The sequence below is a fragment of the Canis lupus genome, chromosome 32, assembly GCF_011100685.1.
Source record: "Canis lupus familiaris isolate Mischka breed German Shepherd chromosome 32, alternate assembly UU_Cfam_GSD_1.0, whole genome shotgun sequence".
Taxonomy (NCBI): domain Eukaryota; kingdom Metazoa; phylum Chordata; class Mammalia; order Carnivora; family Canidae; genus Canis; species Canis lupus.
The window spans coordinates 14,993,743-15,011,480 of NC_049253.1; the positions used below are offsets into that span (position 1 = coordinate 14,993,743).

At 37.8% G+C, this 17,738-nt stretch overlaps 1 protein-coding gene across 1 annotated transcript in view; it reads left to right on the forward strand.

Moving 5' to 3' along the window:
- Positions 1-451: 451 nt before the first annotated feature.
- TACR3 (tachykinin receptor 3) overlaps positions 452-17,738 on the forward strand; it is a 76,679-nt gene continuing 59,392 nt past the window's right edge. Inside the window, 1 exon segment of the mRNA NM_001097541.1 lies at positions 452-981. Within this exon segment, the coding sequence (NP_001091010.1) occupies positions 452-981 (530 nt within the window).

Here is a 17,738-nt window from a genome sequence, read left to right on the forward strand (position 1 = left end):
TTCCAGGAGCGAATGAACGAGATGCGTGCCAAGGGCGCGCTGGGGAGAGGAGCTCAATCGTAGCCCACGAAGGGGTTCGTCAGCTCCCGGCCCCCACAACGTCACCGAAGCAGGGGACTGCAAGAGACTATAAAGACCCTCTGCAGCGCCCGGGGCCCCCGGAGTGCCCCGCTGGTGACAGCTCCTAACATCTCCCTTCCCTCCCCTCTCCGCCTTCTGGCCTGCGAGAGTCGCCCACTCCTCCTCGGAGAAGGTGCGTCCCCTGCCCCCCCCCCGCATCACCTGCTGGCTCGGAGCATCTCAAACCCAGCCAGGGCCGCGGTAGCGTCTCCGCCTCGCTCGCTCGCTCGCAGGCGGGAGCTGCGGGCCGCCCAGCAGCCCAAGGACCGCGAAGCAGGAGCTCCGAGGGAGGCGGCTGCGCGGGCAGACCCGGGGCTGGAGGCGCGCGGCGATGGGCTCTCTCCCAGCAGCCGCCACCTGGACCGACCGCGCGGGCCCCGCGGGCGCGGGCGGCGGCAACCTGAGCGCGGCGCTGGCCGCGGGGGCGGCGGCGGCGGCGGGGGCCGAGTGGCTGCAGCTGCTCGGGCGAGCGGGCAACCTGTCGGCCTCTCCGCCCGCGGCCTCGGCGGCGCCGGCGCAGCCCCGGGCCAACCTCACCAACCAGTTCGTGCAGCCGTCCTGGCGCATCGCGCTCTGGTCCCTCGCCTACGGCCTGGTGGTGGCCGTGGCGGTCTTCGGGAACCTCGTGGTCATCTGGATCATCCTGGCCCACAAGCGCATGAGGACCGTCACCAACTACTTCCTCGTGAACCTGGCTTTCTCCGACGCCTCCATGGCTGCCTTCAACACCTTGGTCAACTTCATCTACGCGCTTCACAGCGAGTGGTACTTCGGCGCCAACTACTGTCGCTTCCAGAACTTCTTTCCGATCACGGCGGTGTTCGCCAGCATCTACTCCATGACGGCCATTGCGGTGGACAGGTGAGGAGAGGGCGGGGGCGGGCAGGGCTGGGCGGTGGCTGGGCGGCGGGATGCGGTCGCGCGGGCACGGCGACTAGGCGGATCTCGATAAAAGGCGGGGGCCCGGGAGGGAGTTCTTGGGCAAAGGAGGTCACTGACACGCAGTCGTCCTGCAGCGGGCTCAGCCGGTTTCTGCTTCGGCGGCCTCCCACCGCTGTCCCCCGACCCCTGATCCCATTCCGGGCCCTCAGAGGGGCTGAGATGACAAATGAGGGAGATGGGGGAAATCTGTCATTCCAAGTAGGACAAACTCAGCTAGAAACAATGCTAGCAAGCTTTCTCAAGTGGCTTCAAACAACTGCTGAAAGACTCATGGTCTCTTTGGGTCTTCCTTCTTTCTAGTAGTCACTACTCTGTCAGAGGAATGGACTAGGAGTCACCCTCCATCCTTCCCCCTTCCCTCTGGTCTGCTGGGCCTCATCCCCACCCACCGTATTCCCTGGCCTTGCTCCAAAGCCGATACTGGCTGGCGTGGGCTCCCGGTCATGGAGCATGCACTAGAGGTAACAATGACCCTCCAAAAGACTGCTTTATGCTGGAAGTTTCCACAGTGTCTTGGGTTAGATTTCACTTTCAATGATCTGGGGAGGCTATGAGCTGGGTGCACGTTGTTCTTGGAAGATTACATACAACCAAATGTTTCAAATGATGAGGGGAAAATCTCAAATAATAAACGGTTAAGGGGATCCCTGGGTGGCTCAATGGTTTGGCGCCTGCCTTTGGCCCCGGGGCACGATCCTGGAGTCCCGGGATCGAGTCCCACTTCGGGCTCCCGGTGCATGGAGCCTGCTTCTCCCTCCTCCTGTGTCTCTGCCTCTCTCTCCCTCTCTCTCTCTGTGTCTATCATGAATAAATAAATAAATAAATCTTTAAAAAAGTAATAGACGGTCAAAAATGAGACATACTACCTTATAGCTATTTAATTTAGCTAATAATTTATAATAATTAGCTAATAATTTATAGCTAATAGTTTTTTTAAATATTCCCCCATCCACAATGGGGATTTCTGAGATTGTCAAGCGATTAAAAGAAGCTAGATAAGTCACCAACATTTGTTCTCGTATTTAAGTTTTTACATTTTCTGTTTGCATTTGCTTTCTCCTATTGAATATTATGGAATATGCATACTTGTGTTAAGACAATGGTGAACCCCTACTTATTACTGAAAGCTGGTTACACTTTAATTCAATATTATTGTAAAACTTCAACAACACCAGTTGATTCCTCTCTGTTCTGTGATTGGCAGCTGCATGGGAAATGTAGGGGAGGTGGTGATGTGACTTTAACTTCAAGCCTCAATTTTAACTGTGAAAAGAAAGTACTTTTTCTATCTTAACAGCCTGTTTCAAAATAAAATAAGACTTAATATTCTTACTACATTAAGCCACCACTATGAAATAAAACAAAAAAGAAAAAACAAATTCTTTCCATAAATCCATCCTCTGTATTTACTATTTTGAAATAGTGAGCACAAAGATATTGAAAACATAAATCTTTAATAACTACTTTTACATGCTAGGCTCAGAGGATTAAACTGAAGGAGCAGTAGTTAGTAGCCACTAATTAGGATAAATAAGCACAAAATCATATCTTCTAAAAGCCTTGAAACTGTCAATCTTCCCTTTATCTCTGATCTTCCACATATATCTCACCACTTTACTTTTGCAGAAACAGGAGTACAAAGTAGGAACAAATCAGCTCCAAGTGGAGGGATAGGTGAAACTGCCTCTAACCTTGCTCCACCAAGATAAAATGAAATGTTCTTTTGGTTTGAGCATCTTCCTTTTTTTGTTTTGTTTTGGTTTCGTTTTTCCTTTTTTTTTTTTAATTACTTGTAAACATGTGGTTTTTAATGGAATCAGGAGGGGCATTAGCATATCATGTTTTAAAATTCTCACAATCTTCTTGAGCTATTAATAATTCATTATGAAATTTGATGAAAATTTACTGTGTGGGAAATAGGCATTTCAAAGTCTGAAGGGTACAGAAGTGTTACTTTTCCGTTACTTTCTGCCAGCATTTATACAAAATCTGAAGTGGTCTTGGAGTTATTTCAGTTGATAATATAATGCTATTTCATCACAATCACTGACCTGATCTTAATGAATACTTATTCTTTACTATTTCTTTAGTAGAAAATATTATTCAGTCACCAAAACAATACAAAATTTATTGAGCATGCAATTTGTAACAAAATTTGAAGAATGTTTGGCTTAGATACTGAAAAGCTTTTTAAAAACTTGTTATTTAAAGTAATACTTTGAGCATACCATTGACAAAAAGAAATACAAACATATAGAAAAATCTACTTCAGATAATTTTTAGAATAAAAGACTATATGAATATAAGTTATTAGAATTCTCAATAGTTTACCATCCCATGGAATCGTATCTGCACTAGTGTCTTATCAAATATGAACTGGACAAACTAGTCCTGTGGTATTTGTAGTTACTTTGTAGATTCAAGTTTGCAAGATTGACCCCCCATACACACCCTGAGAAATTTCAGGTGAGTCACGGTGTCTTTGGTTATGGATGCATGGACTCTACACCCCGTATGGAACATAGGCAATAGCAGGTGCTCACAGAAATTATATTTTCCCGTATAATTAATGCTTATTGAAATAATCATAAAGGTTATTAGTTCCCTAATTAGTTCTTATTGATAAAGGAATACATCATTTAGACTGCAACATGAATACTTGTTATTGTGCTTTCTATCCTCATTAAATATAAACTGAATTGCATTCTTCTAGGCTAAAGAGAAAACATATTTAACTCACTCTATCCCTCTGCATAAAATCAAAAGACCCTCTGAGCTTGAAAACAATTTCAGCTTTGAGTCAAGCACAAATGGCTTTTCTTCAGCTGTAGCAAAATGCTTGCAATCTCCTATGAACTTGGAAATTGTAGACCTGATTGTAGGTATTCCTTTTATGAACACATGTATTTTGCAAATGGAGAACCTCAAGCTAACTGTGACCACATTTTGTTTTGTTTTGCTTTTGTATGATACTAGTAACTCTGCTAAAGATGTTCATGTGAGGTCACAGGTTCTGGTCTTATCCTGACACATTTTCCCTTTTGCTTTGTTAGAAATTTCTGCAAAGCTATTTTTATTAGCTCAGAAAGCATCTTTCAGTTCTACACAGTCCCCTCATGCCTGGAAGTCTAATACCCATGCCCACAGATACCCACACACATTACAATTATTTGCCAATGAGCTTGCATTTCTCTTCACCATCCTTCCCAAATTTGCCATTTTGAATCTTAACAATTTTTTAAGATTTTATGTATTCATTTGAGAGACTGAGAGTGTGCACAGTGAGAGAGAATGAGAGAGAGAAGGAGCATGAGTGGATTGAGGGGCAGAGGGAGAAGCAGACTCCCTGCTGAGCAGGGAGCCCCCGATGTGGTGCAGGGCTCTATCCTAGGACCTTGGGATCATGACCTGAGTGGAAAGCAGACGCTTAACCAACTGAGCCACCGAGGCACCCCTTGAATTTTAACATTTAAACATGACATTTATTTGAAAGATACTGTACTTTTCTCACCTGAACTCTGGATATAGCCTGAGAAGCAGATAACTCCAAGTTGTAAGGTACGGCTAAAGCTCTCCAAATCATCTTCCTTCCAGCCCTCAATTTCTGATCCTTATCTATCCTCTCTACCATTCTTTTTCCCAAGATCATGCAGTATAGCAAAGATTCAAGACACTGTAATCCACTCATGAGTCTGTGCTATTCTCAGGTTATAATACACTCTTAATGGCTCCTAAAGAATCCTGATGACTGTAGAGTTTAATTAGACAAAATATTACCTTCATTTAAATTAGACTTTAGTGCTTGTTTATATTATATAAATTTTGTATCTATATATTATATATTTACATGTATATATATTTTACATATACACTAATAACAAGATACAACACTAATATAAAAAGAACAAAAGATATGAACAGAAAACGCATAGAAGTAAAAATGTCTAACAAACATAAAATTATGAGCTGCTTACAATCCATATCTGCATTCCTTCACCTGCTATTTGCTCCTCAAACTACTCAAATCTGAATTCGTCTCCAAACACTATCTAAAGGTAAGTTGTGAAACCCAGTAGCCATTTCAGTCCTCAACTTCTTTGATTTTTCGGTAGTATTCCTATCAGGTAGCTACTGCTTCTTGGCTTCCCACTTCCCAGGTGCCCTCCTTCCTCCTTGGCCTGTCTTCCATGCTTGTATTTCTGATTCTCTGCTTCTATATAGTAATTAAATACATAGGTTCCTCAATGCTAAATCCTGGGCCTGAGTTTGTCCTAACTTTATTCTCTCCCCAAGTAAGTTCATCCAAACCCATGGCTTTATTTTTCACTTTTGAATAAAGAGCTCTCATTTTTTTCTATCATCTAATTGGTTTTCCTCTGGATTGTAAGATACATAACAATCTGTACAGTAGACAAATATAAATGAATGAAAAATTAAGTCTGGACAAAATAAAGAGAAAATAGGAACAAAATCAGGGTAAAGTTATAGCATAGACATCAAGTTAAAGAGTCATAATCATTAAAGTTGAACTTAAGATATGTCTGAGATTCTTGATATATATGCAAAAAATACAATTAGTAATATAGCCTACACTGTCCATAAAATAATATATTCCTTAAGAGCTAAGGAATTTCTGGTATTAGGTTTCAAGAAATTCTTTGTATGGGCAGTAAAGAAGATACTGTCCTCAACCACTCTGTCACAAATACAAAAGCAGGTTTCCTACAGGGTTTTTTTTTTTAAATAATAAATTTATTTTTTATTGGTGTTCAATTTGCCAACATATAGAATAACACCCAGTGTTCATCCTGTCAAGTGTCCCCCTCAGTGCCCGCCACCCAGTCACCCCCACCCCCTGCCCTCCTCCCCTTCCACCACCCCTAGTTCGTTTCCCAGAGTTAGGAGTCTTCATGTTCTGTCTCCCTTTCTGATATTTCCTACCCATTTCTTCTCCCTTCCCTTCTATTCCCTTTCACTATTATTTATATTCCCCAAATGAATGAGAACATATAATGTTTGTCCTTCTCTGATTGACTTACTTCACTCAGCATAATACCCTCCAGTTCCATCCACGTTGAAGCAAATGGCGGGTATTTGTCGTTTCTAATGGCTGAGTAATATTCCATTGTATACATAGACCACATCTTCTCTATCCATTCATCTTTCGAAGGACACCGAGGCTCCTTCCACAGTTTGGCTATTGTGGACATTGCTGCTAGAAACATCGGGGTGCAGATGTCCCGGCATTTCATTACATCTGTATCTTTGGGGTAAATCCCCAACAGTGCAATTGCTGGGTCGTAGGGCAGGTAGCTTTTACAGGGAAACCTTCCATGAGGCTTCCAATTTAAATTAAATGTCCCTTTATTTGTTAAGTGTTCCTCTGGGTGAGCTAAAGGCATGTTTCAAAGCAGAATTCAGTGAATGAAGTCCTCAGGATACCAAATCTCTTTTTGAACAGTTTCTAGATGGTCAGGTTGGATGCACTGAAGAAATTACAAGAAAGGATAAAGTACATTTCCCCCAGAAGTATTTTTCTCACCTGAACCCTGGATATAGACTGAGAAGCAGATAACTCAAAGTTGTAAGGTATGGCTAAAGCTCTCCAAATCATCTTCCTTCCAGCCCCCAATCTCCGATCCTTATCTATCCTCTCTACCAGTCTTTTATTCCAATTTTTTTTCACTCATTCATTTTAAGAGGCACATATGCACGGTGCAAAAAATTCAAAAATTTAAATATTAGGAGGTTAAATTTACATCTGGTTATCCTACTCCCCAAATATAGCCAACCTATGATCTTCATATTTGCATTTCAACTCTCATTTTGTGATTTATAATCTCCTCTCATATATATATGATATTTATACACATACTCTGGTGCATAGTATATTATATACATGCATAAATACAAATGTCTTTCATTTATTACTAAAATAATGTCACATTATGTCATTTTTAATTTAATATACTTATAAACATTTATTGAACAAATTATAGATCTCGGACACTATTTGATATAAGAATATAGAGATTTATCTTGCTCTATAATGTTCTTTAAATTTTTAATAGACAATACATATATTTTGTTTAAAATTCAAAAAGTAAATGGCTCACAATTTAAAATCCTATATCTAAACCTTCTTTGAGCTGTGGTTATATGTATTCAGTTACCTACTTGACATTTCCACTTGGATGTCTGAAAGCCCCTTAAACTCCATCAAATGCATTACCTTACCTCTAAACCTTTTTCTTTTCCAATGTTCCCCATTTCAACAAATAGTACAAGCATCCATTCAGTTGTTCAAATAGCTCCCAAATCTATTACCTTTTTTCTGTCTCTACCCCAATTTCCCAAGTCCAGCTATCATTATGATCATACAAAGAATGATGCTTTCAAAATATATATAAGACCATGATTCTGTACCCCTGCTTAAAATCCTACAGTGTTTTCCCATTGCTCTTATGAGAAAAAAAATATTCTTAATCCAGACAATAATGACTGATTCCTTCACCTGTCTAGCTTCATCTCATACTCATACCACAGCTCAACCGGCCTAATCTCTGTTTTAGGCACTCTTATCTTCTTTCAAGTCCCTGAATGTATGATGCTCTATTTTTGCCACAAAATCTTTTTTTTTTTTTAAGATCTTATTTATTTATTCATGAAAGACACAGAGAGAGAGAGAGGCAAAGACACAGGCAGAGGGAGAAGCAGGCTCCATGCAGGGAGCCCGATGTGGGACTCGATCCCGGGTCTCCAGAATCAGGCCCTGGGCTGAAGGCGGTGCTAAACTGCTGAGCCACCCAGGCTGCCCTGCCACAAAATCTTTGAACACAATTTACCATTTCAAATTTCCTTCTGCCATTTCCTCATTAGTTAAATGTACTCCTTTTTTTAAAAAAAGATTTTATTTATTTGAGAGGGACACAGTGAGAGAGAAGGAGAGAGAGAACAAGTGAGCTGGGTGGGTTGGGAGCAGAGAGAGAGGGAGAAGCAGACTCCCTGCTGAGCAAAGAGCCTGACACCAGGCTTGATCCTCAGACCCCTGGGATCATGACCTGAGCCAAAGGCAAATGCTTAACCAACTGAGCCACCCAAGTGCCTCAAAGGTACTCCTCTTAAATAACAGATCAAATGTCACTTTTACAGGGAAACCTTCCATGAGGCTTCCAATTTAAATTAGATGTCCCTTTATAGACTCTTTTAACACATCAGTCATGGCCTTTTTCATACCTTAAATTTCATTTTTATTTAGGAATATTTGATTAATAATTTCCTCTAATAGACTTGTTTATTTTTTCTAGTAGACTTGTAAACACCATGAAGACATGGTCAATTCTGATCTTAGTGCCTTCTGTATGCTTACGCTGATCATAGTGGTTTACACATGGTAGCACACAATCCAGACTATTGAATAAATAAATCTTAAGAGTAATTAAGCAAATGAAAATTAAAATAATGAAATACAACTCTTTATTAAAATTGGCAGAGATTGGTAAGTATGTTTGTAGTGAACAGGGCATTTTTATATATGCTTTTAGGTTGAACCATATGCAATTGCCATTTTTTTTTTTTTTAGTTTAAAATGTCAATATTCTGGGGGATCCCTGGGTGGCTCAGGGGTTTAGTGCCTGCCTTCAGCCCAGGGTGTGATCCTGGAGTCCCGGGATCGAGTCTCACATTGGGCTCCCTGCATGAAGCCTGCTTCTCCCTCTGCCTGTGTCTCTGCCTCTCTCTCTCTCTCTCTCTCTCTCTTTCTGTGTCTCTCATGAATAAATAAATAAAATCTTTAAAAAAATAAAAAATAAAATGTCAACATCCTATATCATTTAGCCTAACAATTGGATATATTTTGTAGAAACCTTTCAGGAGTTCAATTTGCCAATATATTCAAGGATATTTTTCTTATTTTTCTTTTCTCTTCCTCTTTTTGTTTTTAAAAAGATTTTATTTATTTATTCATGAGAGACACATAGAGAGACAGAGACACAGGTAGAGGGAGAAGCAGGCTCCATGCAGGGAGCCTGATGTGGAACTTGATCTCAGGTCTCCAGGATCACACTGAAGATAGTACTAAACCACTGAGCCACCAAGGCTGCCCAGTCTCTCTTTCTTTTTTCTTTCTTTCTTTCTTTCTTTCTTTCTTTCTTTCTTTCTTTCTTTCTTTCTTTCTTTCTTTCTTTCTTTCTTTCTTTTCTTTCTTTCTTCTTTCTTTCTTTTTCTTTCTCTTTCTTTCTCTTTCTTTCTTTCTTTTTCTTTCTTTCTTTCTTTCTTTCTTTTTTTCTTTCTTTCTTTTCTCTCTCTCTCTATCTCTTTTTTTTTTTTGAGAGAGAGAGCGAGAGCGAGTGTGCATGGGAGAGAACAGGGGAGGGGCAGAATGAAAGGAAGAAAGAAAATTCTAAGCAGGATCCTTTCACAAGGCTCCGTCTTAGGACTCTAGGATCATGACGTGAGCCCAAATCAAGAGTCAGACCCTTAACCAACTGAGCCACCTAGGCACCCCTCAAGGATATTTTTCAAATCAAAATTCAAAGTTTAATGAAAACATTAAACATTCAAAGTTTAATGAAAACATTAAAAATTCCAACAAAAGAAAATGATCAAATAAATGATGGGGCATCTATGAGGCCAAATGAAATTCTGTGTAGAAATTTAAATCCCATATTTGAATATAACATTAGTCCTCTCAAGTCTCCAGGCACACATGTATAAATGTGGTAACATTATCAGAAATATCAATATTTTTAGTTCATAACCTTTCCTTATAAACCACTTCTTGGGGCGCCTGGGTGGCTCAGTCAGTTAGGTGCCTGTCTTCGGCTCAGGCAGTGATCCCAGGGTCCTGGGACTGAGCCTTGAATTGGGCTTTCTTCTCAGCAGGGAGCCTGGTTCTCCCTCTCCCTCTGCTACTCTCCCTGCTTGTGTTCCCTTGCTCTCTCACTCTCTCGCTCTCTCACTCTCTCGCTGTCTCTCTCTCTTACGAATACATAAATAAAATCTCAAAAACAAAACAAAAAAAACACTTCTTGGTAGTCTCCAATGATTTCAGAGTCCCTAGGAAGGTCTGATAACAGTTCATCAGTAGTCCTCTTTAGCACTTCTAATCTCCCCATCCTACCCTAAGGAAAAAAGAAAAAGAAAAAGCAGTATCATCACACTGGTAGAGAGCATGACAGTTTCTCTTGAGGTGGAAACACTGTCTTTCTCCAGCTTGTTGTTTGGGCACATTGCATCCAAATCTGCAAAATTCATAAGTTACAATCTTTATTCTGTGCTTGAAATTTTTGTGATGACTATTTGTGTTGAAAGAGCATTTAGAAGAAATCATCTCGTTCCTAATCTTTGTTCCATTAACAGTTTCCTAATGACCAATATTCCTTCATCTTCCACTTGCAATTCTCTCTCCCTGGGCTCAGCAATAAATGATATGTCCAGGATGGGGAACCATACCTCCTCTTCCCCATGCCTCATAACTCTGAGCATAAATCATTTTTATTGAAGCCTGCTCACTGGTATATTAAATAAATTCTGCAAAATACACAATTGGGGTTTGCAGCCCTACCACCTCATTAGACACAGTCAGAGTCTGAATCCCATTTTCGACTCAGCAGGATTTCTAACACATGAGAAATTTTTAGACTATGGATTTAACAGTCTGATATAATTCTATATATGCAAAAGGTTTATTTGCTCTGAATGGTGAGACTTTGGGTAACTTTATTTTGTTTTGTACTTTTCTTTTTAAATTATCTACAACATGTGCTTATTTTACATGAAACAAATTATTAATTAATTGAAGTTCTGTGGATAGTGGTGAAGGCTGCACAACAATGTGAATGTACTTAATACTTGGACTATACACTCAAAAATAGTTAAAATGGTAAATTTTATGTATGTTTTACCACAGCACAAATTTTTCAAATATTAATTAAATATTTTTTTAAAGAACCAATAGTGACTCTGAGATATATGCCAAATAGTTTGAACTGCAGAGCTAAATAACTTGATTAAACTTTGTATAGACATTCTTGTGGTAGATGTCTTATGGCAACATTTTTAAACATATTTCCTGGCTGAGTTTGAATTTATGAAGAAAGCTCTGGCAAGAGAGTACTGTTAACATTATAATAGATTATTTTATAGGCTGTGAAATCTTTTTTTCCAGGAATTGTATAATAATATCTCAGCTGTGTGGAATAGCTTAAAAGCCTGGCTAATGGTACAAGATAAACTTAGTTTGGTATGTGACATAGGTTTTTAAATATTTGCTTAAATATCACATTTTGAGCTTTTATTATAATCTATGAGATTTTTTTCTTCCTATTTGCCCAAGTATCAAGGTTATTTAAAATTCTCTTTTATGCACACCTGTAAGTAAGGAAAATATGTATATGATTATATCACTAGGTAAGAGTTGGCTCAGTTTTGTTCTGGAGCTGGTTTATACTGGCTAGAGGGACTCAACTGCACACATTTCTTCCCAACTCTGCATTTAGTGATGTTAGTTTGGTAGCTGGAAATCATGGTAGGAGTTTACATCACAAAAATCTGAAAACACTAGAAATCGGAAGTTTTGTTTTCCATTTGATTTTTTTCACCCAGTGTGGTTGTAGTTGAACATTTACCAGCATACAACTCACTATATTTGTAGTCACTCACTCAACAGGTATTTCTTGAGTACCTTCTAAGTACTAAACACCGTATAGATATGGTACACACATTGGGATAAACAAGGTAGATATGGCTCATATCCTAATGAAACCAATTAATATATCTAACTTGAACCCCTCAGCTGTATTCCAGCATCTTAAATCCAACAACCTATTCAACTTTACCAGTGAAATGTCTAACAGGCATCTCAGACTATCCTGGGGTTGAGATGTACCCAGACTTTACTGAGTTCTTTACATTCCTTCAAACTTATTCTTCCTGCAGTCTTCTGAGGTCAAAATCTGAGCCTCAGGTCAAAACTCTTAAACATATTCTTGACTCATATCTTATTTCCTACTCCATATCCAATCCATCTAGAGACAAATCTAACACCTCTATTTTTAGAATATATGTAGAACCTAATCACTTCTTAAGATATCTACTGTTGCCTTCCTAGTCTTAATCCATTTCTCACCTAACATGTTTCCCTACTCCTACTCTTATTCATTTTTGGTTTGTTCTAAATGAAACCACCAGAGGTATCCTGTTAGTAATGAATCTGATCATTTTCCCCTCAACAAATTCTCCAATGGCTCCCCAATTCTCTAAGGACAGAAATCAAAGTTCTTACAATGGTTTATAGAAATTTGTAGCAACGGGTCCTTTGTTACTCTCTGCTCTTATCTCCTGCTACTCACTACTCCACCACTCTGCTCCACCATCATTAGTCTCCTCTGTTTCAGCAATATAGTAAGCATATTTTCACTTCAGGATCTTTCCTTTTTCACTTTCTATGTGAAACATGCTTCCTCCAGATAGCCACATTCCTCATTCCCTGTACTACTTCTGAACTATAACAGTTTTACTTAAAATTGATTTATTCTTTATCACATGTATCACCTTCTAAAATACTATACAGCTTTTTTAAAGATTTTTTTATTTACTTATTCATGATAGACATAGAGAGAGAGAGAGAGGCAGAGACACAGGAGGAGGGAGAAGCAGGCTCCATGACGGCAGCCCGACGTGGGACTCATCCCTGGATTCCAGGATCGCGCCCTGGGCCAAAGGCAGGCGCTAAACCGCTGAGCCACCCAGGGATCCCATGAAATACTATACAATTAGTTCATCTTTATTGCTTATTGTTTTCTATCTGTCTGTCCTACTGAGTTGTAAGTTCTATGAGGACTAGATAAGACCTTTATTTCAATTAAATGAGTGAATAATAAAATCTATGATAACTATAAGAATATGTAGTAGGGGAAAGCACATGCAGACTGTTAGAATAGAAAAAGACAGAAATTGTAGAAGCATTTTTAAAGTTCATTGTACAGAGGAATAGAAACTATCTCCTAATAAGTTGACTACGAGTAGTTAATATTTAAGTAAAAATGAAACATTTTAAATACTCTATGCAGCCTAATGCATGATTATAATATCCAGCTGAATTATCAATAAAGAAAAAGGCTTGGAGATTTTCAAAGCATAAGAAACAATTTTGAAGAAAACAAAATATTCACAAAATTGAGTGTTTATGTTGAGTAAGTACCTTTAATCACAATTCAGAATTCCCAGATAAAGAAACCTATTGAATTTAAAAGATGGCATAGTACCCTGTGTATTGATTTTATATACCTTCAAATTGAATGGATATATGTATGTAATTTTTCCCATAAGCTAACTACTCGGCATAAGATAAATTCAAAATCTTTTACTCCTTAAATCAAGATGTTGTCAATATCTCTTCAACAAAGACTTACATAATCCTAATTTCATATTGAAGACTACAGTGTTTCAGAATCAAACAAAATGAGTATAATCCAATATTATTTTTTGAATAATAGATTAAAATATCATTACTATGCAAGATATTACTCATTTACCTGTCACAGAACCATTGCTGATAAATATCTCAAATGAACTTAATATGCATTTTTCCTTTTTTTCTCTCCCCTTAGACAGGACAGGAAGGCTAGGGTAGGATAGAGTAGGATACTTCCCTTCTCCTACTTGCAAGGCTATACAGGGCTGGATTTTGCTATACCTTTCCCCTAAAACAGTTAGTTAGATTCTGAAAACTTGTCAGATTAGACTTGTCTGATTAGGCTCTGGCTAACTAGTTTCTCCTATTGGCAGACCTAATTAAGAACAGTCTTTAATGTGTTTCAAATAGTTCCTTCCCCCCTCTCCTTGCCAGAGCATGAGGGAGTGTTTCTCCGATAGTTACTGTGGTAACATGGTCAAGTTCCTGGAGATAACTCTGATAATATTGTGGGCCCCCTTATGAATGGGTCTCCCTGAAGTCTTTAGGTCTCAGACATGTCCACTCTGAGCCTCCAGCAATTCATATACTACAGCTGAGGTTTTCCTACCCGCACACTAGTTCTGATGGAGTTTTTGCTTGTGAACCTCTGTTCAGATATTTGCCTGTCTGCTCAACTTTGGTTCAGTGGTTTTCCCTACATCCTTCCCTCTCCTCCAGATCTGAGAAACATTGCTGATTTTTCAGTCTGTGCAACTTTTTACTAGTTAGGATGAAGTAGTAACTTCCAAGCTCTCTGCATGCAGAACCCAGAAACCAGAAGTGTCATGATATTTTCTTTTACACACACAAAAAGAAAGGGAAGGAGGGAAGGAAGGAAGGAAGGAAGGAAGGAAGGAAGGAAGGAAGGAAGGAAGGAGGAAGAAGAAAGAAAAAGAAGAAAGAAGAAGAAAGAAAGAAAGAAAGAAGAAAGAATAAGAAAGAAAGAAAGAAAGAAGAAAAGAAAGAAAAGAAAGAAAAAGAAAAGAAAGAAAAAAAGAAAGAAAGAAAGAAGAAAGAAAGAAAGAAAGAAAGAAAGAAAGAAAGAAAGAAAAAGAAAGAAAAAAAGAAAGAAAGAAACCACACTTATTTTTCAACATTTCGAATGTTTAAAATTACACTGCATGAAATATTAGTTTTACTATTTTTTCATTTCCTTATGTACACATGACTGAGATTTTTAAGTTTTTTGCAGAAATTTTTAAAGGTTACAGGAAATCTGTCATTTTTCTCATTGATTATTAAGATCATTTTGCACAATTTCAACTTGCATAGTCATTATGATGTTCCCATACTTTGCTAAGTGAGAACTGCTGGCATGTTAGGCATCACAACTTAATTGCCTAAGTTTGGTAATAAATACTTTTTTTCTCAGACAGTTGCACACTGGTTAGCACATACAGACCATTCTATTCACCCAAGATAATTATTATATTATTTAAGAATAAATCTTGCTATTTGCAATGACATGGATGGAGCCTCAGTATAATGTTAAGCAAAATAAATCAGAAAAGACAAATACCATAGGATTTCCCTTGTATGTGGAATTTAAGAAACAAAACAAATAAGCAAAGGGGAAAAATTAGAGCACAAGAGGGGACCAAACCAAGAAACAGGCATTAGCTATAGAGAACAAATTGATGGTTACCAGAAGGGAGGTGGGTTGGGGATATGTTAAATGGGTGATGGGGATTAGGGAGGACATTTACTGTGATGAGCACCAGGTTATGTATGTGAATGTTGAATCATACATTGTACACCTGAAACTAATATTACACTGCAAAAAAAATAATAATATTATACTGCAAGGTAACTAACTGGAATTTAAATAAAAACTTAAAAAAATACCTTTGTCAGTGATACAAATTATAAAGCTATGCAAATAGAATTGAAAAGGATTATACAAAGAAAATACCAGAAACTAATAAAAAGCATAGTTAGTCCAATAAGAAATTTGGAATTTAATATTTTGGAAAAACACAAGTTAGAGTCTCACTTTACACAATGTGCTAATATAAATATCAGATAGACCAAATAGTTAAAATATAACAATCAAACCATGAAGAAAAAAACAGAAAATCTTATCATTAAATAATCCTAGCTAGGAAAAAAATTCTAAACATCAGAACAGCAAAAGAATACAGAGTAAGATATTAGTTGCTTTGACTGTAAGAAACTATATAACCAAAACATATAGTTTAACCACAAAATCAAAAATATTAAAGCATAATTAAATAGCAAGCAAACTGTTTTAATTATTTTCAGTATAAATTATAGACACAGGGTTTATAACTTTATAATAAGTTCCTATAAATCAAGAAAATATTAATGCAAATATACAAAATATGACAATTTTTTTAAAGAATAAAACTATTACAAAATAAATGAAAAAATATTTATCTTCACAATATTCATTTCAAAATATTTTATACCTTGCTAATGAAAGTTAGAGAAGCAGCCATTCTAAATTTTTGCTGATGGAAATAGAAATCAAAAAACATTTTGTGAAATCAATTTGGTAATGTATATACTAAAATTGCTCATTCCATTAGACACAGCAATTCTAACTCCAAGTATCTATCCATAAAAAATAAGGTTGCAAAGAATGACTTTATTGTTTTCAATTTTTTCACATTATAATAGGTCAGAAATAGATATTCTTAGGCACATTTTAGAGTATTGAGTAGTGATTAAGAATAACATTTCAAGAATATTTATATTCAAAGAGCATACAGTAAAATATTAATTACAGAGAATGTATATTACTATAAACAGGTAGAGGATATAATGATACATGCATAAATATGCATATGCATAAATAAAATAGTAAAAAGGAAATCAATGGGGAATATAAATAATAGTGAAAGGGAATAGAAGGGAAGGGAGAAGAAATGGGTAGGAAATATCAGAAAGGGAAACAGAACATGAAGACTCCTAACTCTGGGAAACAAACTAGGGGTGGTGAAAGGGGAGGAGGGCAGGGGGAGGGGGTGAATGGGTGACGGGCACTGAGGGGGACACTTGACGGGATGAGCACTGGATGTTATTCTGTATGTTGGCAAATTGAACACCAATAAAAAATAAATTTAACATTAAAAAAATAAATAAATAAAAGCCCTCCAGCCCCCCACCCCCGCAAAAAAAAAAAAAAAAAAAAAGGAAACGGAAAATGAACCAGGATATATAGCAATATTGTCCCTTAGTGACAGGATTATAGGGAATTTGTATTTTCTTTTTTTTTAAGATTTTATTTATTTATTTATTTAGAGATAGAGAATGGGCATGGGGAGGGGCAGAGGGAGAGGGAGAAGCAGAGCCCCTGCTGATCAGGGAGCCTGAATTCAGTCTCCATCCCAGGAGCCTGGATCACAACCTGAGCTAAAGGCAGAAGTTTAATCAACTGATCCACTCAGGAGCCCCTGTATCTTCTTAATATACCCTAGTATCCTCAGTTTCATAATCTGGGAGGGCGGAGTAACTTTCTATAAAGTAGGAGAAGATTATTTTTCCACAATTTCATTTTGTAGAAAGACCTGAACATTCACATGCTCATTATTCTATTACTTTGCTGATATACATCGGCTTTGCCTTTGCTGTGACCTGTTCCGTAAAACTCATTTTGAGGTACTTTACATGTATCTGTTCCTACAAATCTATGGAGTTACGGAATAAAGGAGATTTAATGAACCTTTGTACAGTATTTTCCATTCATTTGCTATTTGGATATGGTTCCACTATTTGATTTGTTAATTTTTAGGGAATCACTCTGATAGGTTGTTTAAAAAATTCTACAAGCACCACATATATAAAGTTTCAAAATAAAAGGAGAGAAGTGTTAACATTTTCTGATGTGATGAACTCTCCTCTGTAATTACATCAGGTTCACTAATCATGTTCAGCTCTTCTTCATCTTTACTAGGTTTTGTTATTGTTGTTGTTTTGTTTTCTGCTCTACCAGTTACTGAGAAAAGTATGCAATAGTCCAACTATGCCTGGGAATGTATTTTTCATCTTAGTTCTGTCTAATTTTCTTTGCATATTTTAAAGCAATGTTAATACAAATCTAGGATTTCTTTTGCATTCCTGTTGAATGGATCTTTTGTATCATTATGAAATGTCTATCTTCACATTTTGTATCACTTCATGCCTTAAAGTCTAATGTTTGTGATACTTTTTTGGGGGGAGGGAGACTGTGTTTACATAATAACCTCTTTCACAGAAA